This window comes from Akebia trifoliata, unplaced genomic scaffold (assembly GCF_017979445.1).
Source record: "Akebia trifoliata isolate Shusen 1 unplaced genomic scaffold, ASM1797944v1 Contig00944, whole genome shotgun sequence".
NCBI lineage: Eukaryota > Viridiplantae > Streptophyta > Magnoliopsida > Ranunculales > Lardizabalaceae > Akebia > Akebia trifoliata.
The window spans coordinates 539-25,285 of NW_028237357.1; the positions used below are offsets into that span (position 1 = coordinate 539).

At 34.5% G+C, this 24,747-nt stretch overlaps 4 protein-coding genes and 1 pseudogene across 4 annotated transcripts; 3 read left to right on the forward strand and 2 right to left on the reverse strand.

The window, feature by feature from the left end:
* Positions 1 to 1,185: 1,185 nt before the first annotated feature.
* LOC147380829 (ribonucleoside-diphosphate reductase small chain-like) lies at positions 1,186 to 3,470 on the reverse strand (annotated as a pseudogene).
* A 5,431-nt stretch (positions 3,471 to 8,901) lies between these two features.
* LOC147380830 (uncharacterized) lies at positions 8,902 to 9,837 on the forward strand. Its single transcript, XM_086431184.1, has one exon. The coding sequence runs from the start codon at positions 8,902 to 8,904 to the stop codon at positions 9,835 to 9,837; it is 936 nt and encodes a 311-aa protein (XP_086287310.1).
* Positions 9,838 to 12,324: 2,487 nt separating this feature from the next.
* On the forward strand, positions 12,325 to 13,093 carry LOC147380831 (uncharacterized). Its single transcript, XM_086431185.1, has one exon. It carries the CDS (start codon positions 12,389 to 12,391, stop codon positions 13,091 to 13,093), a length of 705 nt encoding a protein of 234 aa, XP_086287311.1. The 5' UTR covers positions 12,325 to 12,388.
* A 4,390-nt stretch (positions 13,094 to 17,483) lies between these two features.
* LOC147380832 (uncharacterized) lies at positions 17,484 to 18,389 on the forward strand. Its single transcript, XM_086431186.1, has 2 exons — positions 17,484 to 17,861; positions 18,039 to 18,389. The coding sequence occupies exons 1-2, from the start codon at positions 17,484 to 17,486 to the stop codon at positions 18,387 to 18,389; spliced, it is 729 nt and encodes a 242-aa protein (XP_086287312.1).
* A 4,308-nt stretch (positions 18,390 to 22,697) lies between these two features.
* Positions 22,698 to 23,831, reverse strand: LOC147380833 (ethylene-responsive transcription factor ERN1-like). The gene has a single exon (XM_086431187.1). The coding sequence runs from the start codon at positions 23,829 to 23,831 to the stop codon at positions 22,698 to 22,700; it is 1,134 nt and encodes a 377-aa protein (XP_086287313.1).
* Positions 23,832 to 24,747: the final 916 nt, after the last annotated feature.

Sequence of the window (24,747 nt, forward strand, 5' to 3'; positions counted from 1 at the left end):
CCAATTTATTAAATGAAAACTAGATAAACCTTTCTTTCCATGTTCAGTATTTCTGTATGAAAACTAGTCATCGAGTCTTGAAGGCGTGCCATTTCCTTTCAAGTTTACATGTTTTTCTTCTTGTATTTTTGAGAATCAATCTCAGATGCTAGTGGAGAGCTCAAATTGGGTATGAAACCTGGTTCCTTCAATGTGTCCTACTGTTTCTATTATATGATAGTTGCACGATTGTTTGTGGCATTGCAGATCTTATAAATGGACTTTGGCATTTTTTTAACCTTCTTTTTTTGTTTTGTTTTATGCACCTATCCCTCTTGCAAGTACTTGTATATGTAATAATACCCCTCTTTCAAGAATGCTCATTAAATTTATTTCTTTTTCTCTTCTACCCCATTTCCAATAATACCTCTCAAACTATATTCTCTTTCCTTTTCCCCCCTTTTTCAACACGGTAAAGTGCAATGACTACACTTAGGAAATTGGAATCAGAGGGTATTTTGGTAAAAAAAAAAAATTTTAAAGAGCATTTTCGGTACAAAATCCAATTTCCAAAGTGTATTTATTGCACTTAAACGTGTGCCCGGGCACACGCGATAAAAAGACCCTTTCTATAATATGGTAGTACCCCTCCAACTTTATTACCTTTACCCTTCTACTACCCCTTTCCAATAATACCTCTACAACTTTATTGTCTTTCCTTTTTTTTTTTTTTTTTTTAAATCGTAATTGTCTTTCCGCTTTTACCCCCTTAACCCTATGAGAAGTATTTTTTACATTAAGCTTTATTGTATTATTTATTGAAAAAAGTTTTCTTCTGCAGATTGCGAGTGGATAATTTGAAAACTATTGATGGAAGCCAAATTTTTTCGCTTGCTTAAGATTGTGGGAGTGGGATTCAAAGCCAGAGCTGAATCAGAAGGCCGCTTATTGTATATGAAGTTGGGTTACAGCCATGAGGTCGAACTAACCGTTCCACCAGCGGTTCGTGTGTTTTGTTTCAAACCCAACATCGTTTGCTGTACCGGGATAGATAAACAAAGAGTGCACCAGTTTGCCGCCGCAGTTCGTAGTTGTAAGCCTCCCGAAGTTTACAAAGGCAAAGGTATCATGTACATTGATGAAGTTATCAAGAAGAAGCAAGGAAAGAAGTCGAAATGACACCAGAGTTTATTGGATGCCTTGGCATCACAGAACAATGTTATGGTGCTGAAAGATGGTCTGGTTTTTGCTCTCAGCAACCACCTCTTGCAACTTCAAAGATTTTTGAATGATTTTGTTAGAAATAAAGTTTACAGAACTTCATTTGATTCAGGGATAAAGTAATATTTAAGGGTTATTCATTTTTTATTTTTTTTTTGGTTGTTGTTGTTGGTAGTAATTTGACTATTAAGGGAGTGGTGTAACTCAGGACTTGGCAGAAGATAAAAGATGAGAGCTGCTATTGGCACCCCAACTTTTACTTACTACACTCCAATTTCTTAAATTATTTCACACCCCCAATTAAAGATTAAAGCCCACTATTCAAACATTACAAAAGGTATGACTCAAAATATGATCTTTACATTAGAAAATATTATAACTCATTCATGTATGTGGTATGTTTCTATGCAACTGGACACTCCCCGCACCCATAAAGGTGAAAAGAATCAAACCCGTGACCTATACAAACTAGCATTTTGATATTACATTAACCAATCAATTATTCCAAAAAATCAATCTGTTGGAAAGAAGGAGAACAATGACTGAAATAGTGTCATGGGACATAAATGTGGGTATGACAACTAAGAGTGGAGGAGAATACATACTCGACATCAAGAGACATGATTTAGGAAAATTGAAATTCCCTTAAAAATGAAAAAAACATAGACTAATCTTACTAAGGATTTCACCTTTACTAAGGGTCTTGGCCTCACCTAAGCACATGGTTTTAAAATTGGTTTTGGTGTCTCATCTCTTCTATGAATGAGATCGAGTTGTTTCGGTCAAGTTTTCTGATACGTTTGAGACGTCTCGTTCAACAATGAGAAAAATGAATATGGATTTTAAATCTCGTCCGATACGTTGACTTGTCTGTCCATTTGTCTTGTTACTGGGCGATACCAAGATGACTCGAGCAATACATCCCGATCTCGAAGGGGTTTTGAAATCATGCCTCAGCATCCAAAAACATTAGCCAATGCTTTCGGTCGTAGACGATAAAATTCTATGAACTTTGAAAAAAAATAAAATATTTTGTATTGTTGAATTTCAATTTTATTCTTAGGAGTTATGTGGAAGTTCGTTACCATCCATTTTCAAAACCTGAATCACGCTCAAAATAAACTGATTTTTGAATTTTGTTTATTTGTATTTGAGTTTTTCAATGAAACTTAAGAGGGCTGTGGTGTTAGATATAATTCATTTGAGCAAAACAATCCTTGATAAAGCTAAAATCTTACTATGTTAGAAAAGAAAAATTTTCAAAACAAATTAATAATAATAATAAGACAACAAACAAACAAAAAATACAATTATAAGGGAAAAAATAGTTACATTTCTAAACCAAAAATCAGAAATATTCATCCATTTTGAAGACCCACCATTCCCATTCAAACTCGACATCGCAGAAGTTTTCTGGTACTCCCCAACCCCCTTTTCAAAGAAATTAGTCTTTCCTTGTAAAGAAATCAACTCCATACAATCAAATGGATTCTGAACATTGTACATATTTTCGTATCCCAAGGCACCCAACAACCTATCAGCCACAAACTTATTATATTGGCTCATCAAATCACCATTCATTCCAACTAAAGCACACGGTAACGCGTCACACACGATTCCCTTAACTCGTTCTTCACTCAGTTTCTGACTCAACAAGCTATAAAGCAAACAAGCGAAATCACAATGTAACCCTTCTTCTCGCGAGATTAACTCGTTTGAAAAAGTCAAACCCGGCATTAAACCACGTTTCTTTAACCAAAATATCGCGCAAAAGCTTCCAGAGAAGAAGATCCCTTCAACACAAGCGAAGGCGATTAATCGTTCAGCGAAGCTTTCTGAACCGTCGATCCATCTGAGGGCCCACTCGGCTTTTTTGACCACACAAGGGACGGTCTCGATTGAGTGAAATAAACGGCTCTTTTGGGTTTGAATCCTTGATGTATGATTCTAACAAGAGACTGTACATCTCAGAGTGGATGTTGAAATCCGTAGAAGGCTCAAGCTTCGGCGATTTGGACTTCTTTCATTAAGCGATTAGTGAGATTTTCAAGAACAATTCCATCTGAAACTGCGAAGAACGCGAGAATGTGAGTGATGAAGTGTTTTTCGTCGTGAGTTAGGGTCTCCCAATGACGAAGATCTTGAGAAAGATCGACTTCCTCGGCTGTCCAAAACGAGGCTTCGGCTTTCCTGTATATTTCACAGATTTGTAGGTATTCGAACATACATAATCGATTTGAGTTTGGAGCGAGAAGAGGTTCTTCTGGAATTGAAGGAAACAAAATAACAATAATTTGGTAAACATGGTTCTGAAATGAAAAAATATTTTTTGGAATAATTACCAAACTAACAATAATTTTTTTGGGATAATTGTGGAAGAACAAAAGAAAAAGAAAAGAGAGAGAGGAGTGCAACATTTTTTTAATGAGAATTTAAGTGCAGAATCTGAATTTTGCAGGAGAATGATCCCAAAGGACTTTTTTGGAATTTAAATAAATTCTTTCCAATTTTCAAAATAGGAAGGTGAAAGTGCAACAACGGTCATTCCATTTTTAAGAGCTTCTAATGGCACCCCAACTTTAACTTATAACGCCCCCAATTCCTTAAATTACTCATTACAGCCCAATTAAAGATTAAAACATACTTTTCAAACGTTACAAGCTTTGGCTTAAATTATAATCTCAGCATTACAAAACATTACAACACTCCTTGAAACAATTTTAGTAGTTGTTTACAATTATTATTATTAGGCTCATAAAGTTTTAAACCCAAACGATATAAATATAGGGAAAATTTTTTTTGTTAGAGCCTCAACTTTGTGCAAAGAGCATATCTCTCTCTCTCTCTTTTTCCCTTAATTTTTGTTGAATTTAAAATCCAAAAACTGGACAAGGACTATGTTATCCCAATTCATTGGTACCAGGCCGAATCACAAACTGATAAAATGGAAGTATTTTTAATTGGTTTGGAGAACCAAACAATTTTTTAAGGGGTAATTATAAAATTAAAAATAAAATAAATTAATTTAAATATTATTTATTAAAAAAATAATAATTTTTGTAAATTTATTGAAAGTAACCTATTTCGGCACTTAAACCATCAAAAAATATATTTTTTTATTCCAAATTTTCAGAACTTAAAGTGACGAAGTTTTTTTTTTTTTTAATTTTTTTAATTTTTTAATCAAATTTTCGACACTTAAGTGCCGAATTTTTTTAATCGATTTTTTTGTTCATATAATAATTATTAAAATTTAATATTTAATTAACTTTCCAAAGGAAAATTACTTCCATATCTTTGATTTCCTTATTTTTAGCAACATTACTATTTTAAAATATTTTTGAATATTTAATTATTAAAATTTAATTTTTAATTCATTTTTTAAATGAAAATCACCTCCATATTTTCATTTTCCTAAGAACATTAATATTTAAAAAATTTGTTAGTATAATTGTAGACACCTCAATTTGAACGGGCCACTTCTCGAAAGGACCCAAAAATATCGATTTTCCAAATAAATGGGCCAGCGGGCCTTAAGGGCCCAAGTCGTTGAAAAGGGACATTTTGACCAAATCGAGGCCCCTAAGACCTTTCAATGGTTTAGGGGCCACCAAAAGGACTCGGCCTACCTTACGCTTTCCCATTATTCACCGCTCTGCTTCTAAAAATTAAAAACGCCAAATTTTTGATAAATTTCACCAACGGGCCTAAAAAGCCCGATTCGTCAACACGTGGCGTTTTTTATCAAACTAATGATTGCAAAAATCTAAAAAAATTAAAAAATTAAAAATGCGAGACTTGGGATACCTACCCCTCCTCTACTACCACCGCTCCGCCTCCGTATCCGTAAAAACCATAGGCCCACCTAAGGCCCACAAGCCCTCAACACTTTCTTAAATCGATTTCTCATCTTACCCCTAGCCTAAAATTAATCTCACATCACCTAAAATCTAAAACCAACCAATACCCTCGAAATCCATTTCAAAACAACCCTCAACCAATCCTTAAAACCCAAAAATCATTTCTAAAACCCAAGCCCAACACTACAAAGCCCACAAATCATTAACCATATCCAATTCATTATCCAACCCACAACCCTAACCCATAAACCACAACCCACATCAACCAATCACTCTTTTATCATCAAAAGATGACACATGTCATCACCCCATCTCACCTCCCTCACCCAACTACCTACCCCATTAATTTGCTTTAAATCCCATCTACCCACACATCAACCCATCACCTTTTCTCTCAAATCAAACACTTCTACCCACACTCCTAACTTATACCTCCCCTAATCTACCCTCATCATTCCCTACAAAACCTACATCTACAACCTAAACCTACACCATCCTCTTAAGTCAAACACTCAACCTCTCCTATCAACCTATCCCAACCCTTCATTCCACCCACCTTAACACATGGCATCATCTCCCTCACCCTCCCAAAATATCATCAACCACCTCTTTAAATCCTCCATACTCTTAAATCAAATCACAACCACTATCTTAAACTTACCTCACCAAACACTCCACCCAAATGGGTTGGGTAGGATCCAAACCATTTGGGTCAAAACTCACCCATTTAACCCTCCTTACCTAAATACCCTCCAATCTCCTCTAAATTACACCCACTTCTCTCTCAAACTCATAACCATTTTATCCTTTTTCTTCACTTCACCCCATTATATCCCTAAAATAACTCCTCAACATCTATAAATACCCTCCTCCTCTTCCCGAAAATGGCCCTCACTTTCACTACAAAGTTTCTCCCCAACTCTCTCTCTACTAACAACTATCACCCCTCTCACTAAGAAAATCCTCATCAATTCCCTCACACTAATCCTCCCCAAGTCTCATAAAAAAAAATCACATACTCATCATCTCTTCTTTACTCCTTCAACCAAAAAAAAAAAGAGTTGTATTTGCTTAAAATACTAAGGACTCAAGAAGACTCAAAGAAGAAGAAGAAAAGAAGAAAAGAAGAAAGAAGATACAAGGTGGGTTCAAGGCAACCCCCCCTCTCTCTTCTACATCCTCTCCTCCTCCCTCTTCTATCACCCCTCTCCCCTTCATTTTATTTTTTAGGATGAATGGACCCCAAGGCTAAAGGTCTATAAGGGTCATTTCCATAAATGGAATGACCCTATGATCAAGCCGAAAATGAACCCCTATCTAGGGTACAAATGCACAACACGTGGCACATCATTTTTCGTATTTTTTTAATCAAATGACTGAGTTGAGTTGAGGTTACCACTATTTAGTGGGGAGAAAAGGGTGCCTAACACCTTCCCTTTTCTCCAACCGAGCCGCTCATCCCGGATCTTAAGGTTTGATCCGTACCTTATCCACGTGAGTCACTAAAATGTCAAAATGTCATTTTTTCAAAAATGCACATCGGGTGACCATTCACACCCACTTACAATATGAATGGTGGCGACTCCAAATCATAGTAGATGTGGCCGTCGTAATGACGAAATCCCGTGTCTACAATAATAATATTAAAATTTAATATTGAATTAATTTTTTAAAAGAAAATCACTACCATATCTTTAATTTCCTTATTTTTATCAATATTAATATTTAAAAATATTTTTTAATATTTAATTGTTAAAATTTAAAAAAAAAAATCACCTCCATATCTTCATTTTCCTTACTGGTGAGAACATTAATATTTAAAAATATTTGTTAATATAAAAATTATCAAAATTTAATATTTAATTATTTTTTTAAAGGAAAATATGTCCATGTATTTAATTTTCTTATTTTTAGTAAAATTACTACTTAAACATATTTTTTTTTATATTTAATTATTAAAAAAATTAAATTTTAATTACTTTTTTATAGGTAGAAGACGTAGAAAATGTGTAAATATAACAATTGTTAAAAATATAATATTTAATTAATTAGTTAAAAAGAAATAGTAAGAAAATTACTTAATATTTTTTATTTTTTAATCAAGAGGAAGAGGAAAAATGGAGGGAAAAAATCAAGATTTTTGTTAATATAATAATTATTAAAATTTAATATTTAATTAAATTTTCAAAGGAAAATCACGTCCATATCTTAAATTTTTAAATTTTTATCAGCATTACTATTTAAAACTATTTGTTAATATTTAATTGTTAAAATTTAATTTTTAATTAATTTTTTAAAAGAAAATCACCTCCATATCTTCATTTCTTTGTTTTAGGAACATTAATATTTAAAAATATATTATTAATATACTAATTATTAAAATTTAATATTTAATTAATTTTTTAAAAGAAAATCATGTTCATATCTTCATTTTCCTTAATTTTAGGAACATTAATATTTAAAAATATTTGTTAATATAATAATGATTAAAATTTGATATGCTTGTTCACTAAGGGATGAGCCACATATCCACACGGTCAGTAGGTCAAGCACGGAATTCCATGAATTTAGAAAAGTTAAAAATTAAAATTTTATTTTTCATCATTGAATTTGAATTTGAATTTTAAATTTGAGTGCTTGGTTGCTATCTATTTTCAACACTTTGGATCAAGTTTGAAAAACTTTGTTTTTTTTCTTTTTTTTTTTTAAATTTTTAACCAAAAGCTTTTAAAATTTTTTTGAAGGCTATGCTATTCGATTGCCAATATGATAATTCATGTGGGTCCTAGGATTCTTTTTAAAATTTCAAATCTAAAATTAAAATTCGTGGACAGATCATGTGCAGGTTGAGAGAATTTTTCTCCCTATTGCTTTCGTGTACGGGACAACAACCGTTCTTAATCCTGACTTTTAGACAAAATTACCTCTACTTTCTCAAGTCTTTCAAGAGTGATTGTTTGCTCACAACTTTTCTCACAAACCAATACCGTTTTGACATATGGCGTTGATGACATAAGTAATAATAAAAGAATTTTAAATCTTAAAAGTATTGTGGAATACATATAGATTATCATATTGGCAATCAAACGCAACAACTTTCTAGATTTCTTGAAAAAAAAAAATCAATCACAACCACCTTCTAGATTCCATAAAAAAGAAAAATCATGGTAAAAAAAAATAAATTTCAAACTTTATCAATAATGTTGAAAATAGACAATTATTGAGCATTCAAATTTAAAATTAAAATACAATGGTGAAAAATAATTTTTAATTTTTTTTCCCAAAATTTATTGAATATCATCCTTTACAACACTTCCGTATTTGGATCATACTTTTGATTGTACCAAGATGATTTTATTAGTAAATTTCAATTTTTTTACCATGGCCAGGAGAGGGAGAAAATTCTCTTATTATTGATATGTGTGAACAAAGAATCACTCCTCTTTCTAAGTCATAAAGTCTGACTCAGTCTAAAAAAAATGAAAAATAGAGGTTCTAAACAGACTTACTTCGACACTATGCTTAACACTGACCTTTCATGATAATATGCAGAGAACCATAGATTTCTTTCCTCGAAATAAAAGGCAAGGAATCTATGGTTCTTTTCATACTGACACGTCAGCACAGTGATGTACGCATTATCAAAGAAAGTCAGTTCAGCATTTTCCTAAAATATAATTTAAAGTCTAGGTCTTTGTTCGAACGTCTGATTGTAACCAAACCAAGAGTAACTCTCTCTCTCTATCTGCAATTATTCTTCTTCCTTCGTCTATCAGTTCCTCTCTCTCTCTCTCTCTGTGCAAGTATTCTTCTTCGTCTATCAGTTCTTCTCAAATCATCCATGGCGACACCATGTGAGGTTATGTCAGAAACAAAGAGAATCATGAATGCCCATTACCGCCATTTCTTAGCGCTCTCATTCGTCTTTCTCTTCCCCATTGCCTTGTCCTTCTACGCCTTACCAATTCTCCATCTCTTAATCACCAAATCCGCTACAAACCCAACAGAGATCCTCATCCGTTACACTCCTCACCAATATCGTATCGACCTGGAAACCCTCTCAATCTCTCTCCTCTACTCCTTCATAGTTCTCACCCTCTTTCTCTGCGCCACAGGAACCGTCACATACAGCGTCTATCAAGGATTCTTCGATCGTCCTCTAAACTTCAAATCCTCCATTAAATCTCTCTCGAATTCTCTCTTACGCCTCTTTATAACGGTTCTCTGCGCTCTAATTATCATCTTGGCAGTCTTATTTCTTGTTGGGTTTGTTCGATATATACTAATCAGGTCGATTGAAGTTCTAGGGTTTCAATTTTTGTATACTTTGCCTTACTTTACCATAGTTTACGTAATGGGTTGGGTGATTTTAGGGTTAGGGTTTATGTATTTGCAGGTGAATTGGGTTTTAGCTTATGTGATTGTGGTGGTTGAATCAAGTTGGGGATTTGAGCCTTTTAGGCGAAGTTGGTATTTGGTGAGGGGAATGAGGGGTGTGGCAGTGTTTCTGATATTGTTTTATCGTGTGCTTGTGCCTGTTGTGTTGCTGAGCAGCATAAAGTCGATACGTTGGGGCTTTTCGGTGTTTGAGATTGTTTTTCTTTCGTTGCTTGTAATGGCTATAATGCTAAATGGTGTGGCGACAAATACGGTGTTATATATGTATTGTAAGGCTTTCCATGGTGAGCTTGTACTGGAGAAGATTGAAGAGGAATATGTGAGCTTGTTGTTTGATGGAGAGAAGGTCCCTCGTCTTGTTTCCGTGGTCCAACCTTGATGAATATTTTATTTAATTGAAGATGTATGTAGTTTGCAGAAAGTTTGAATTTTGTGTATTAATGTTCCTTTTAATAAAACAAATTCTGAGCTTGAATTTCAATTGATCTGTCAAATGAGTTTTTAGATCAAATGTAGAAAAAGTCTTTGTTTGCAATTTGGTGTTGATTATTCTTTGTAGATGAGTCGTATTAGTACGACGCCATGGTGTGACACACACGCCCTATCAAAGGACCGTAGATTATTTGCCTCGGGATACAAAAGAAAAATATTTATGATTACACATATCCCAAGGTAAATAATTTATAATTACGTGATGAGGGTGTCAAAGGGGGGGAAGGGGGTCAGAAAATCATTATACTTTGTAGAATTAGTTGAAAATGTAATGATTTTTGGATACCCCTGTCATTACACATACCCTTATCACAGAATTGTAGATCATTTGTCTTGAGATACACATAATCATCATTTCTTTCATTATGTATCCCGAGGCAATTGATTTACGGTTCTGTGATTTGGGGGGGGGGGGGGGGGTGTTCATGTTATCACGACTCTAGCTGAAATTGGGGAATTAAGAAGTTTTGAGATTGAAAGAAACTTTGTAGTGTTTTTCAAATTGTTAGTTCTATCAATTTTGAGGTCAAATTACCTATCAATTTATAGTGTCAATGGGTTGACTCCGGTTCAGCTCCTAAAGGAGCCAGAACTATTAAATTTTATCAATTTCATTTCCAATTGTTTTCAATTCTTGAATTGGTAGAACCATAAAACCAAAATAGTCAAAAATCTTATCCTTTAAACAGTTTTGATTCTCAATTCCTATCGATTTTGATGCCGAGTTGGTTTGAGTTCAAGATGTGTGTTTGATTCTATGTACAAATGTTGATGAGGTAATAGAATCTCTCAAATCAAAAATAATAATTCAAATTCGGTTGTTCATTGAAGCTTTAAAATTCTCTCTCTCTAGCTTTCAATTCTTCTTCTTCTTCTTCTTCAATCAATTATTCTCAAATCATCCATGGTGACACCATTAATGAATTTACACTATATTCATTTGTCATGATTAATTTTCTAAAGAATTCATATTTCCTTGAAAATGATCATTAGGTGCCCTATAGCCGGAAAACACCATATTTGAAGTGTATTAAGTTATTTTTCCTCTTTTCTGTCAAACCTTTCTAAGAGCATCTCTAGCCATAACTCAAATTTAATTAAAAGTTTGAGTAAAAGCTTCATTAGATATGTATGAAGAGCTCCAGTGATAAACTGTAAAAATCTGATTAATCTTACAAATTTGGTAAGATTTCCTATCTTATTGAGGGTCTTGAACTCACATTGTGGTATCCTAAAATATGATCCAATGCTACAAAGTTGTAGAGGAAAAAAAATTAGAAACTCAAGAAAAAAAAAAAAGGTAATTTTCACTGTTGAATTTTAATTTTAAATTTGAGAATTATATTAACCATCCATTTTCAACATCATGGATGAAGTCCAATATATATATATATATATATATATATATATGGGTCCCGTTCGGCACCCTAAGTTTTACCACACACTTTAACAAACGCGTTTTGTCCTACATGGGTTAGAAGTTTTGGAATGGGCTGATTTTTGGTGAGGATGATCTCTATGGTGAGGAGATCATCCTCACCAAAAATCAGCTCATTCCAAAACTTCTAACCCCATCAAAAATGATTTACAAAAAATGGACGGTCCACGATTTTTGAACCTATAAACATGGGGCTAAACATTTCAGAATGGGCTGATTTTTGGGGAGGATGATCTTCTAATCATAGAGATCATCCTCACCAAAAATCAGCTCTTTCCAATACTTCCAACCCATGTAGGACAAAAAACGTTTGTTAAAGTGTGTGGTAAAACTTAGGGTGCTGAACATTTTCCAATATATATTTGTTTTTTTAATATGAGTTTTTTCATAAAAAACTAATATTGGAATTTCAATGTGGTAATTTGTATGGGCAAGACAACTAATACTTAAAATGGAACGAATTTTATTCGAAATCTAAGTGATCCAAATCCAAATTTAATTGGTTTGGTTTCATTAAGTATATCCGATTTAAAATATAATCTGAATATGGGTTGATATCGCTTGACCCGAGTCAAATATGAATTCATCTCTACATCAGTCAAGATCCCAATGATTTATTACTTTACAGATTATATTTTTATATATATATTTTTAGTTAATCTTTAACAAATAATTTTATTTGAAATAATCTCCTACCGACTCAATTGAATTCGAATACTTTTTAATAAAAGTCAAATGTTTGGATATCTAACCTGAATTAATTAATTAATTTGATCGGATTCAATGCGGATATGATTTTAATAAGAGTAAAATGGTTCAGAATTGGTCTGAGTTAGTATGAACCAGTCAGATTCAGATTTCTTCTTAGCTAGTTTGATCTTCATCGAAACTTCCTTATAAAGTCAGCGTTGAAATTAAAACAAAACTCTCTCTCTCTCTCTCTCTCTCTCTCTCTGCAGTACTTCTTCTTTGTCTATCAGTTCTTCTTCTCAAAGCATCCATGGCGACACCATGTGGGGTAACATCAGAATCAAGGAGAATCATCAAAGCCCATTCCTGCCATTTCCGAGCTTTCTTATTCGTCTTTCTCCTCCCCACCGCATTCTCCTTCTACGCCTTACCAACTCTCCATCTCCTAATCACTAAATCCGCAACAAACCCAACCGAAATCCTCATCCGTTACACTCCTCACCAATATCGTATCGGCCTTGAAACACTCTCAATCTCTCTCCTCTACACATTCATAGTCCTCACTTTCTTTCTCTGCGCCACAGGAATCATCACATACAGCGTCTATCAAGCATTCTTCGGTCGTCCTGTAAACTTCAAATCCTCCATTAAATCTCTCTCGAATTCTCTCTTACGCCTCTTTATAACGGTTCTCTGCGCTCTAATTATCATCCTTGCAGTCTTATTTCTTGTTGGGTTGGTTTTGTATTTAGTGATCAAGTCAATTGAATTCCTAGGGTTTCAATTGACGTATGTTTCGCCTTATTTTACCATAATTTACGTGATGGGTTGGGTGATGTTAGGGTTAGGGTTTATGTATTTGCAGGTGAATTGGGTTTTGGCTAGTGTGATAGTGGTGGTTGAATCGAGTTGGGGCTTTGAACCTTTGAGGCGAAGTTGGTATTTGGTGAGGGGAACGAGGGGTGTGGCAGTGTTTCTGATATTGTTTTATGGTTGGATTATCTCCTCACAGTAGAGATCATCCTCACCAAAAATCAGCCTATTCCAAAATTTCTAACTCATGTTTAGAAAAATGTTTTGCCAAAAAGTTAGCTATTGAATGGGACCCATATATATATTATTCAAGAATTCTGAATAAAATTATTTTTCTTGATTGTGAGCTTGAGTTTTAATTGATCTCTCCAACAGGTTTTTAGATTTAATGTAGAAAAGTCTTGGGTTGCAATTTGATGTTGGTTATTCTTTATAGAATTAGTTAAAATTGGGGAATTAATAAATCAGTAATGTGCATGGAAAGTTTTAGCATTAAAAGAAGTTTTGTAGTGATTTTAAAATTATCAAGTTAAAGTGGTAAAACAAGAAAGATAGTAAAGCTAGAGGGGGTATTATTGAAAAAAGGGTTAAAATGTGAAAGAAAGTAAAATTTGAGAGAGATTATTGAAAAAATGAGAGAGAAGATGAAAGATAATAAAATTGAAGGAGATGAAAAGAAAAAACAATAAAACAAGAGTAGTGTGGACTCTACTGAGCTCAATTGTATCTAGAGTGAGACTCACCGTTATGTTTTATTTTATAGATAATTCCCTTGAATGTTAAAAGACCCATAGTTGGGTCTTTTTACATCAACCTTTTATAGAAATTTGATCGTCAAATTTATGTTCTTTCCATTTTTATGCCATAGAAATGCTATTAGTCTCCAATCACAATGGAGAATAATTACCAAATGAAAAACATGTTAACTATTATTGGGAGTAGAGATACATTGTAGATGTAACGATAGAAAGGTAAAGGTGTTGCTGTGATAAAAAAAAAAAAAAGATTTAATCAAAAGTCAACGAGGCTCGAGAAAGGATTAATTTCCTCATGATAACGATTAAATATGCCAATTGAATTATAAGCTTGATTGCGGTGGCTACAAAACTTCTTAATAGCTGAAGCAAACTTCACTTTGTTGTTTGATTTCTTTACGTCCTAGATGATGGGCTCAATCTTAGCAAGACCATCCATTGTAATAGCAAGTGAAATTAAAGTTTGTCACATTGAAACCCAAGTCTTGTGATACTGATTATATATGCCAGTTGAATTATAAGCTTGATTGCGTTGATTTCAGCCGTAAATGATCTAGATTGACCAACTCATCATTGAGGAAGATGGCTTTGGGTGTAGATAATAATGGCCGTAGTAGTGAATCAAGGCAGTACTCATTGAAGAGGTGGATTTGGACATAATTTTACTTACCAAAAAAAAAAAAAACATTAAAGGCCACCATTTAGTACTTCACAATGTCGAATTCAAGTATCGTTTGAACTTTCCTGCCTATTGAATTACACCTTGTTTGTGGTAGTTCCGATTTTATTGAAACTTACTTCGCTTTGAATCACTTATATAAAGAATCGCAATTGAGAGAACAAATTGTTTATGGAGTTGGTTTTTAGTTTTTAAGTGCACAAAAGTCTTGGCTTGCAATTTGGTGTTGGTTATTCTTTGTAGAATCATTGAAATTGGGGAATTAATAAGTCTAGGATGTACTTGTTAAGTTTTAGTGCTGAAGGAAACTTTCTAGTGTCTCTTGAGTTGTTAAGTGAATACTTCACTGGGATCATTGAGACAGTTCGGCCCCCACACATCAGGTGTTAAGCTTTGTAGTGTCTCTTGAAGTAGATAATTTTGAGTGTTTACAACACCTCGCCCCCTCCCCCCTAAAAAAAAAAAAAAAAAAAGGCAAAAATATCACTTAATTTCCCTTTTAGAGAATCAATGCTATCAAAGAAAGAAATCGAACACCCTAATTTTAAATATTAAAAAAAAAAAAAAATCTTTTTTTTTCCTCCTTTTCTTTATCTATTTTAACATAAATTTACTAATCAAGAACTAATGCTACAACGAATTAGTTCTTAAAAATGGATCGAGTATGCAGGAAGAAACGAATCATTTTTTTTTTTTTTTTAATCTTAGGAGAATTGAAACAAATTAATCTCCAATATCACTAAGTCCAAACCATTCTCATGAATGCAATCGAGGGATTGAAAAGAGGGATGGAGAGTCTCGAGTTCACTTTGCTTATTTCTATAACTTAAAAAAGGAGAGAGAGAGAGAGCCAAATAGAAATAATCCTGTAGCTGCAGATGTATATATTTGCCGCTTTTCTTTTAAGAATTTTGCATGTAAGACTATAGGAGGGAAGTATTTTTAACAGTCTCCATGTAATTTCACCCCCTATTTTTTGGGGTGTAGAAGCGCATCTAAAAGTTGTGGTGCCATTGGTGAAACAACAATGATGGTCATTTAGATCATAAACTTTAAAAAAATAAAAATAGATACTGTCATTAAATTCAAATATCAACTTAGGGCATTTTAATCATTTTAATTAAAATAAGAGTTGTGCTGGAGTAACTTTGAAATTGACATCAACATCGTTTCACACATTGGTGTGCACATAATCATAGATGATTTTGCATCTATGGTTCTGTACACATATCAATGTCATTAATGTGTGAAACGATGACAATTTCAATGTAACTTGCAGCATTTTCCTCACAATAATGTAGACATTTTCATTCAAAATGATCCTTTTTCACTTTGGATTTTTGCTAAATTTAGAGTCCAAAAGCTGGTCTAGGGCAATTTTGACTTCTGGTTCATCAAACAATAATCTAATGACAAGGGACCAAAGTAATTTTTTTGCCCACAACCCAACAATCGTTTGACATGCGGTGCAAATGACATAAACAATAGAGAGACCATATCTTCTCTTGCTTGCACGTCTTCTACCTAGAAATTGTAAGAGGCTGCCTAGTTGCACACCACTAATTGTTGGTTGTATAACAATCTTAAAAAATCTTATTTTTTTGTTCTTTATAGCCTCTATTTTAACCTACTGCTTGCATTCCAATACTTAACCTTTTAGGATTTAAGCTTTATTTTAACTTGTAGCTTTGTATTCTTTGCTCATGTTCAACTTTGATCATATTTTGTGATTGATTTTGTTCATATTCTCTTTGACTCCAACTTAATTAAGGCACTGATTTTTTAATTTTTATTTTGAATTTAAACTGAAATTGTGTATTTCAAGGTAACATAATTTTGTAAACATGACTCTAAAACGAAAAAATATTTTTTAGAAATATTACCAAACTAACTATTATTTCTTTAGGCAGAGAGAGGAGTGCAACATTTTTTTAATTATTTTTGGGGTGTAATCATCCAAAGAGAGTGCAAAGGGGAAATTTTAAGTGATGGAATACAATTGGTAATGGGTGGTGTGCAACCAGTCGGTCCGAATTTTAAAATGGGTTGTTGGGCTCACATGGATTGTAACATTAGCAATTTAACACCACAATTCTATATTCATATTCAAAAGAAATAAGTAAAATTATTATTATTTTTTAATTATTTTTTTAAAGTTCGTAAAATTTTCTCATTTACAACCTCACGGAATGAGAATGAGATCATGTTTTTGAACTCTACAAAATGATCCTATCTTAAAATTTCCTTTTCCACTATGGCAAGAGAGATAAATTTTCTCCCTTATTGATTATGTCATTTACGCCACATGTCAAATAGTTGTTAGTTGTGAGCAAAAAAATCTCTTAAACTAAGACAACCTTAAATGAATCGTTTTTAATTATGCCTAGGAATCTAATCCAAGTGGATTAAGTGTAGCCATTCATTTTTTAAAAAGAATTCATATTTCCTTGAAAATGAATTCCATTGCTATCAAACAAATCAAATTCTATCCGAAAACATCATTTTTGGATGTATTAAACAAGAACTGTGATAATCGGACTCCCTCGTACAACATACTCAAAAGACTTTCCTGATGCGACATGTGTTAGAAACATATATTTTTGCCTCGAGATACATATGTATCTCGAGGTAAAAATATATGATTTTAGCACATGCCACATTAGGAGAGTATTTTTTTTTTTTTTTCAAAATTTATGGAATTTCATCCTCTACAACACTTTTGTATTGGATTATACTTTCGATTTTTTAACATGAAAGAGATTGAGAGAAATTTCTCTTATTATTGCATAGATGGTGGTCTGTGAGCAAACAGTCACTCCACTTTCTAAGTCATAAAGATCGAAACAGATTACTTCGACACTATGCTTAACACTGAGCTTTCATGATAATATGCAGAGAACCACATGGTTCTCTTCACACTGCCACGTCAGCACAGTGATGTGCGCATTATCAAAGAAAGTCAGTTCAGCATTTTCCTAAAAAATAATTTAAATTCTAGGTCTTTTGTTCATTCGTCAGCATTGGAACCAAACCAAAACTCTCTCTCTCTCTCTCTCTCTCTCTCTGCAATTATTGTTCTTTCGTCAATCAGTTCTTCTCACTTTCTCTCTCTCTCTGCAATTATTCTTCTTCGTCTATCGGTTCTTCTCAAATCATCCATGGCGACACCATGTGAAGTTATATCAGAAACAAGGAGAATCATCAATGCTCATACCCGCCATTTCTTAGCGCTCTCATTCGTCTTTCTCTTCCCCATTGCCTTGTCCTTCTACGCCTTACCAACTCTCCATCTCTTAATCACCAAATCCGCTACAAACCCACCAGAGATCCTCATCCGTTACACTCCTCACCAATATCGTATCGGCCTGGAAACCCTCTCAATCTCTCTCCTCTACTCCTTCATAGTTCTCACTCTCTTTCTCAGCGCCACCGGAACCATCACATACAGCGTTTATCAAGGATTCTTCGGTCTTCCTCTAAACTTCAAATCCTCCATTAAATCTCTCTCGAATTCTCTCTTACGCCTCCTTATAACGGTTCTCTGCGCTCTAATTATCATCTTAGCAGTCTTATTTCTTGTTGGGTTTGTTTTATATATACTAATCAGGTCGATTGAATTTCTAGGGTTTCAATTTTTGTATACTTTGCCTTACTTTACCATAGTTTACGTAATGGGTTGGGTGATTTTAGGGTTAGGGTTTATGTATTTGCAGGTGAATTGGGTTTTAGCCAGTGTGATAGTGGTGGTTGAATCGAGTTGGGGCTTTGAAGCTTTGAGGCGAAGTGCGTATTTGGTGAGGGGAACGAGGGGTTTGGCAGTGTTTCTGATATTGTTTTATGGTGGGCTTATGTCTGCTATGTTGCTGTGCAGCATAAATTTGATACTTTGTGGCCTTTGGACGGGATTGATGATGGTGTTTGAGATTCTTTGTTTTTCGTTGCTTGTAACGGCTTATTTGCAAAGTTTTGTGGCGGCAAATACGGTGTTATATGTGCATTGTAAGGCTTTGCATGGTGAGTTTGCATTGGAGATTGCAGAGGAATATGTGAGCTTGCCTGTTTAGTGGAGAAAGTTTGAATTTTCTTTATGAGAGTTACTATTGTCACACCATCTTTTGCTTACGCCACGCTGACTGTTTGCATTTCTTTGGTGATTTACATAAGAATTGGTGAGGCATTAGTAAAAGTTGGAGTGGCAATAGCAGCTCTCTAGCATATAAATGCCTTTATAAAAAAAAGATGCATTGTATTAAGGTTTATGAGTTACATTGTATCATACTAATGTCCTTGTTCACAAATGGAAATATTTACGTTGTGGAGTATTGATAAATTAGCATACTTGTACATAAAAATAAAAATAAATGTATATATATATATAATCCAAGAATTCTCAATAAAATTATTTTTCTTGATTGCGAGCTTGAGTTTCAATTGGTCTCTCGAATGGGTTTTTAGATTTAACGTAGAAAACTCTTGGCTTGCAATTTGGTGTTGGTTATTCTTTATAGAATTAGTTAAAATTGGGGAATTAATAAATTGAGGATGTACATGGAAGGTTTTAGCTTTGAAAGAAGCTTTGTGGTGATTTTCTAATTGTTTAGTTAAAGTGGTAAAACAAGAAACATTGAAGTTAGAGGAGGTATTATTGAAAAAAGGGTTAAAACATGAAAGAAAGTAAAATTTGAGAGAGATTATTGAAAAAAAGAGGGAGAAGATGGAAGACAATAAAAGTTAAGGGGATAGAAAGGACAAGCAATGAACTAAGGGTATGTTTGATTGCATGGAAAGTCACTTTCCATGGAATTTGAAATCCATGGAAAATTAGTTGTGGAAAATAGGTAGGGTTGGAAAATCAAATTCCATTGTTTGATTTCGCATGGATAAAATCATGGAAAAATATAAGAAAAAAGAAAAAGAGGAGAAGGAGGAAGAAGATGATAGGAGGGGGAGAGGAAGAAGAAGATGACGAGGAAGAGGAAGGGGGGAGGATGTGGCGACGAAGGTGGCGGCCATGACGACGGCGACGGTGGCGGCCACGACGGCGACGAGTACGGTGGTGGCGGCCATGACGGCGACGGCGGCGGTGGCGGCCACGACGGCGATGGTGGCGGCGACAACGACAACGACGGTGGCGGCGGTGACGGTGGCGACGGAGGTAAGTGAGGAAAATGGGAGGGAGAACGTGGTGGTAGTGGTGGCGGATGAGGTGAGGAATGGAGAAGAATGAGAAGAAGAAAGATAGTAGGTGGTCGGAGACGGAGCCGATGGTGATGACGGCGATGACGACGATGACGAGGTTAGTATAATGGTGATGGTGATGGTGGTGGTGTGGTGGTGGTGGTGGTGTGGTGGTGGTGGTAGTGGTGGTGGTGGTGGTGGTGGTAGTGGTGGTGATTGTGGTGGTGGTGGTGGTAGTGGTGGTGGTGGTGGTGGTGGTGGTGATTGTAGTGGTGGTGGTAGTGGTGTGGTGGTGGTGGTAGGGAAGAATTGGTGATGAAAATATGGGTGGATTTCATTTTTCCACCCATATGGGTGGGAAAGTGAAATCCATGATTTAGTGGACTTTTTGAATGGGGTGGAAAATGAATTCCATTCCATGTGCAATCAAACACTTGAAAAATATCATTTTCCATGGAAATTGATTTTCCACCCTATTTTCCATGTGCAATCAAACATACCCTAAGGGTAGTCTGGACTCCACTCAACTCAACTGTATTGAGACCCACCATTATGTTTATTTTCTAGATAAGTCACTTGGATCTTAAAAGACCCATCGTTGGGTCTTTTTACATCAACCTTTTATAGCAATTTGATTGTCAAATTTATGTTCTTTCCATTTTTATGCCATAGACATGTTATTTGTCTCCAATCACAATGGAGAATAATTACCAAATGAAAAACATGTTAACTATTATTAAGAGAAGAGATACATTTTAGATGTAGCGATAGAAAGGCGAAGGTGTTGTGATTAAAAAAAAAAATTTAATCAAAAGTCAATGAGGCTCGAGAAAGGATTTCCTCATGATGACGATTACATATGCCAATTGAATTATAAGCTTGATTGCGTTGGCTTCAAAACTTCTTAATAGCTGAAGCAAACTTCACTTTGTCGTTTGATTTCTTTACGTCCTGGATGATGGGTTCAATCTTAACAAGTCCATCAATTGTAAAGTGAAATTAAAGTTTGTCACGTTGATCCCAAATCTTATGATACCGATTATGTATGCCAGTTGAATTATAAGCCTGATTGCATTGACTTCAGCTGTAAATGATCTAGATTGACCAACTCATCACTGAGGAAGATGGCTTTGGGTGTAGATAATAATGGCCATAGTAGTGAATCAAGGCAATACTCATTGAAAAGGTGGATTTGGACATAATTTTATTTATCAAAAAAAAAAAAAAAATAAGGCCACCATTTAGTACTTCGCAATGTCCAATTTAAGTATTGTTCGTCCTTCCCCGCCTATTGAATTATGCCTTGTTTGTGGTAGTTCTGATTTTATTGAAACTTACTTCTCTTTGAATCACTTATATAAAGAATCGCAATTGCGAGAACAAATTGTTTATGGAGGGTTTAGAAGTGCTTCTAAAAGTCGTGGTGCATTTGGTGAAAACAACTTTGATGGACATTTAGATCATTAACTTTTAAAAAATTAGATATTTTTGTGTCAATTAATGGACCTAAATGGCCTTAAATGGATCGCTTTTAATAAGGCCTAGAAATGTAATCCAAGTGGACCAAGTCCAGCCGTTTGTTAAACGAACTGTAATGGGTCTTTAAGAGAACTCAATGCCCAAGCCCTTCCTACCTTAGCCTGACCCGATTACAAATGGGCCAATTTGCAGGGGAGCCATCCGAGTTAGGGTTGGCAACGGATCGATTCAGTACTGGATGAGTGACACTCCCATTTTGATCCGAATTTTTGTAAAGATGCGAATGGATTAATGAATATGTGAATTGACTCCGATCCGTTTCATTTCATTCTTAATCCAAAACCGATCCGATCTGATCCGAACACATGCCTTATTTTCAAATCATCAATGTTCAAAATTTTTAAAAATTTAAAATTTAAAAAATAATCTACTTTCCTACTACAAATATAGAGAGAAATAAAAAAGATTAAAATGTTAGGGAAGTATTTGAAGGCCTAAAGAGAGCCAAATAGTGTGCCGAACATTTTATATATATATATATATATATATATAATATATATATATATATATATATATATTATATATATATATACTATATATCTATATATATATATAGATAGATAGATATATAAATTAAGAATAATAAAAAAATTATTGACATATGTTTGGATCGGAGTGGGTAGATCCGAATCCGATTCAAAAATCCATTTTTTCATATTTTTTCGGATTAGATCAGTTCGGGAATCAGGTATATTTCGGATCATTGCCAGCCCTAATCCTAATGTTTGCTCTTTGCAAGAGAGTAGGAAAGATTACTAACTTACCCACACTGAAAAAGAGAGATCTCTCTTTAAGAATGGCATGAAATATGACAATTAAGTTTCTTCTTCTTGTGATGATAAGGAGAGTGTTATTTTCATTATTGTAGATGTTCAAAAGTTTGAAGAGGAAGGAAGAAGAAAGAAGGCAAGATTATTGGGCACTATTGGAGTAATTAGTTATGTTGCATTATAACATGATGTACTTCGTAGTACACCATATTACGCTACACCATAACTAATTACTCCAATAGGCACAATCACATATAGGATACAAAATATTTAAAAGAAAAAATCATGAAATAAATAAAATAAAATAGCAACAAAGATATTTTTGTGGTTCACCCGATATAGGCTACATCAATGGAGATTCAACCGGTTCACTATGCTTGGAAATGAGGATGAAAAGCTTGATGATCAAAACATATCTCTTTGTTTTCTACAAGATGAACTATTTCGCATGTCTTCTCTCATCTTCTTGTTCTCTACGTTTTTCTCGAAACCTAAAAAAAGAGGTCTAGTGATATCTTAATTAGAGAATTTGGATTGAATTAATATCACTCGTCGAACTACTTCTTCCAACAAGAAAGGGTTTGCACCCCTTTGCAACTTGTTCAGCTCCAAAACCCCAACAAAAATCACAAGTGATAGTTCTCCCTCTAGTGCCCTAAACAAGCTTCATTCGTTAATCGATTAAAACTTACAAATCTACAGAAAACTCAAATACAAGTAAATAATCAACATTGGTTGCAAGTGAAAGAAAAGTTGCCTGGGGGAATAAAATGCAAAATTACATCTCATTAAGTGCTTAATACAATACGGAGATCCGGGCGAAAAGCTATTAAATTCTACTTGAAATTAGAGTATGAGATGGTATGAATAATCAAAGGCCTTAAATCAACTAACAAAGCAGATGGGAGGGAGATCAAGAGAGCTCCAAAGGGATAATTCTCCATCGTTGATCGAAGAAGAAGATGAAGAAGTATCTGTAGAAGTCTCCGAATTCCCGTCTTGCTTCGTCACTTGCACTAATTCTTCTTCCTTTGTCTTCTTTTCCTCTTGATTGTTATTACATGTATTTTTGAGGTTAGTTAAGTGTTCAGACCACTTCAAGCACTCAGCGATCCCATTGAAGGCGTAAAGAGACGCAGAGTACTTCCTCTCATACTTCATCCTCTTCATAGCCTCTCTAAGCATAGAAGGCTCATCCCCATTGTTCTCCTCATCAATTGGCTCTGCGATCTCTTCGGCAATCTCGAACGGATAATAGTGACACGATGACCCAACAACATCTAAGAATTGGAAATCCATGACACCTAGATCATCACCTTCTTCTCCTTCTTCCCCAACTTGACTCACATCACCCAAGTTATAATCCATAACAAATTCTCCTACTCCATCATCTTTTTCAATGGAATTTGATTCAACACTACTTGTAGTCATGTAATCACGACTACAACTAATACTACTAGTAGTGTTGGTGGTTATGGAATCATCAGGATCATTAAGAAAATCATCCAATTGGGTACCTTGCACTTCATCTAATTCTTCTTCTCTATATTCATGTTGCTTTTGCTGCTGTTGGTTCTTCGATAAAGATGTCAAGGTCGATATGGGTGTGGGTGTGGTAGTGGAAGAGTTATTTTTTGCATTTAGCCTATGAAGAAGAAGATTTGTGATCTTCGATGGAAGAGCAGGAGTTGAAGAAGATGACGACGAACAAGGCCAAAAATTCGTTCTAGTGTTTGCACCGCGGAGCAAGCAAGCGGCTTCATCGTAAGCCCTCGCCGCTTCCTCAGCCGTATCAAAAGTGCCTAACCACACTCTTATCTTTTGTATAGTATCTTTAATCTCAGCCACCCATCGCCCCGAAGGTCTTTGTCGCACCCCCACGAATCGCTTTCTAGCTCGCCTTGCTCCACCTAGCGCTACAGTCGCCGCTGCCTCCTTCACCATCTCATTCCACCCCATACTTCCATCACTATAGTCCTTCTCTTCTCCCCCCTCCCCAGCCTTTCTCTTCCTCCCCATTTTGTTTTTCTTTCTTATCTCAATATGACTTGAAGAAGGAGAAGATATATTTGCTTGGCTTCTATTTTGGGTTGATTGATCTTTTAGGTGTAATTTATAAGAGATGTGTGAGATGATGTTAAATGAGAGGCCCCTTTAATGCTTGTTGCTACCTACTTGTTTTTTTTTGAATTATTTATTTTTTATTTTTTTTCTTTTGGGGGGGGGGGGGGGGGGGGGTTTCGTATCAGACCATATGGAGGGTTCTCTTTGATGACAAAGAAATAGAAAATTATAAGGAAACAAATGGTATTTTATGGTGCAATTAGAGAAATTTTTGCATTGACCAAGCAAAGATAATACATTTCTTCTTTGATTTTTTTATTCACAAAATTTCTCTTTTTTTTAATCTATGAATGTGAGCTTGAATTGGTCCACTTTTCTTCTCTTGGATTCTTTTAGTTAATTAATTAATTAATAATATATTAATATGTAATATTTTAATTCAGGTTTTGTCGCTAACTTTCAACCTTGAAGGTGACATGAACATAGTAGTCATCTCTTTGAGAAAAAGACTAATTGTTCTCTTTTGCTTGTATATGTTAGATAAACCCTGTAAGCATTAATAACCCATTAGTAAAATAGATTGCAAGGTCCCCAACAGGAGCCAGAAAGGTGAAAATTAACAAAACAAAGATTCTAAATTACATTTAAAAAAACAAATGAATTAATATATTACTAGAGATATTTTATTAACACACCAAATTTTACTTATAACACACCAATCTATATGTATATTTATTTTCAAAAGGCCATGTGTTGTTATTAAAAGTTGGGGTGCCAATAGAATCCCTATTTATTTAGCAATTCATCTTATCTTAGGAGCAGGGAATTTATTTTCAAAGGAATATGAATTTCTTGGGAAAAGGAATTCCAT

What these genes read in the sequence shown, in the direction of transcription:
- LOC147380830 (XM_086431184.1), top strand. Translation starts at nt 8,902, where the DNA reads ATGGCGACACCATGTGAGGTTATGTCAGAAACAAAGAGAATCATGAAT.
- LOC147380832 (XM_086431186.1), top strand. Translation starts at nt 17,484, where the DNA reads ATGGCGACACCATGTGAAGTTATATCAGAAACAAGGAGAATCATCAAT. An exon ending in TCTTACGCCTCCTTATAACG is followed by an intron (nt 17,862 to 18,038) that starts GTTCTCTGCGCT and finishes ATGTATTTGCAG; the next exon opens with GTGAATTGGGTTTTAGCCAG.
- LOC147380831 (XM_086431185.1), top strand. Translation starts at nt 12,389, where the DNA reads ATGGCGACACCATGTGGGGTAACATCAGAATCAAGGAGAATCATCAAA.
- LOC147380833 (XM_086431187.1), bottom strand. Translation starts at nt 23,831, where the DNA reads ATGGGGAGGAAGAGAAAGGCTGGGGAGGGGGGAGAAGAGAAGGACTAT.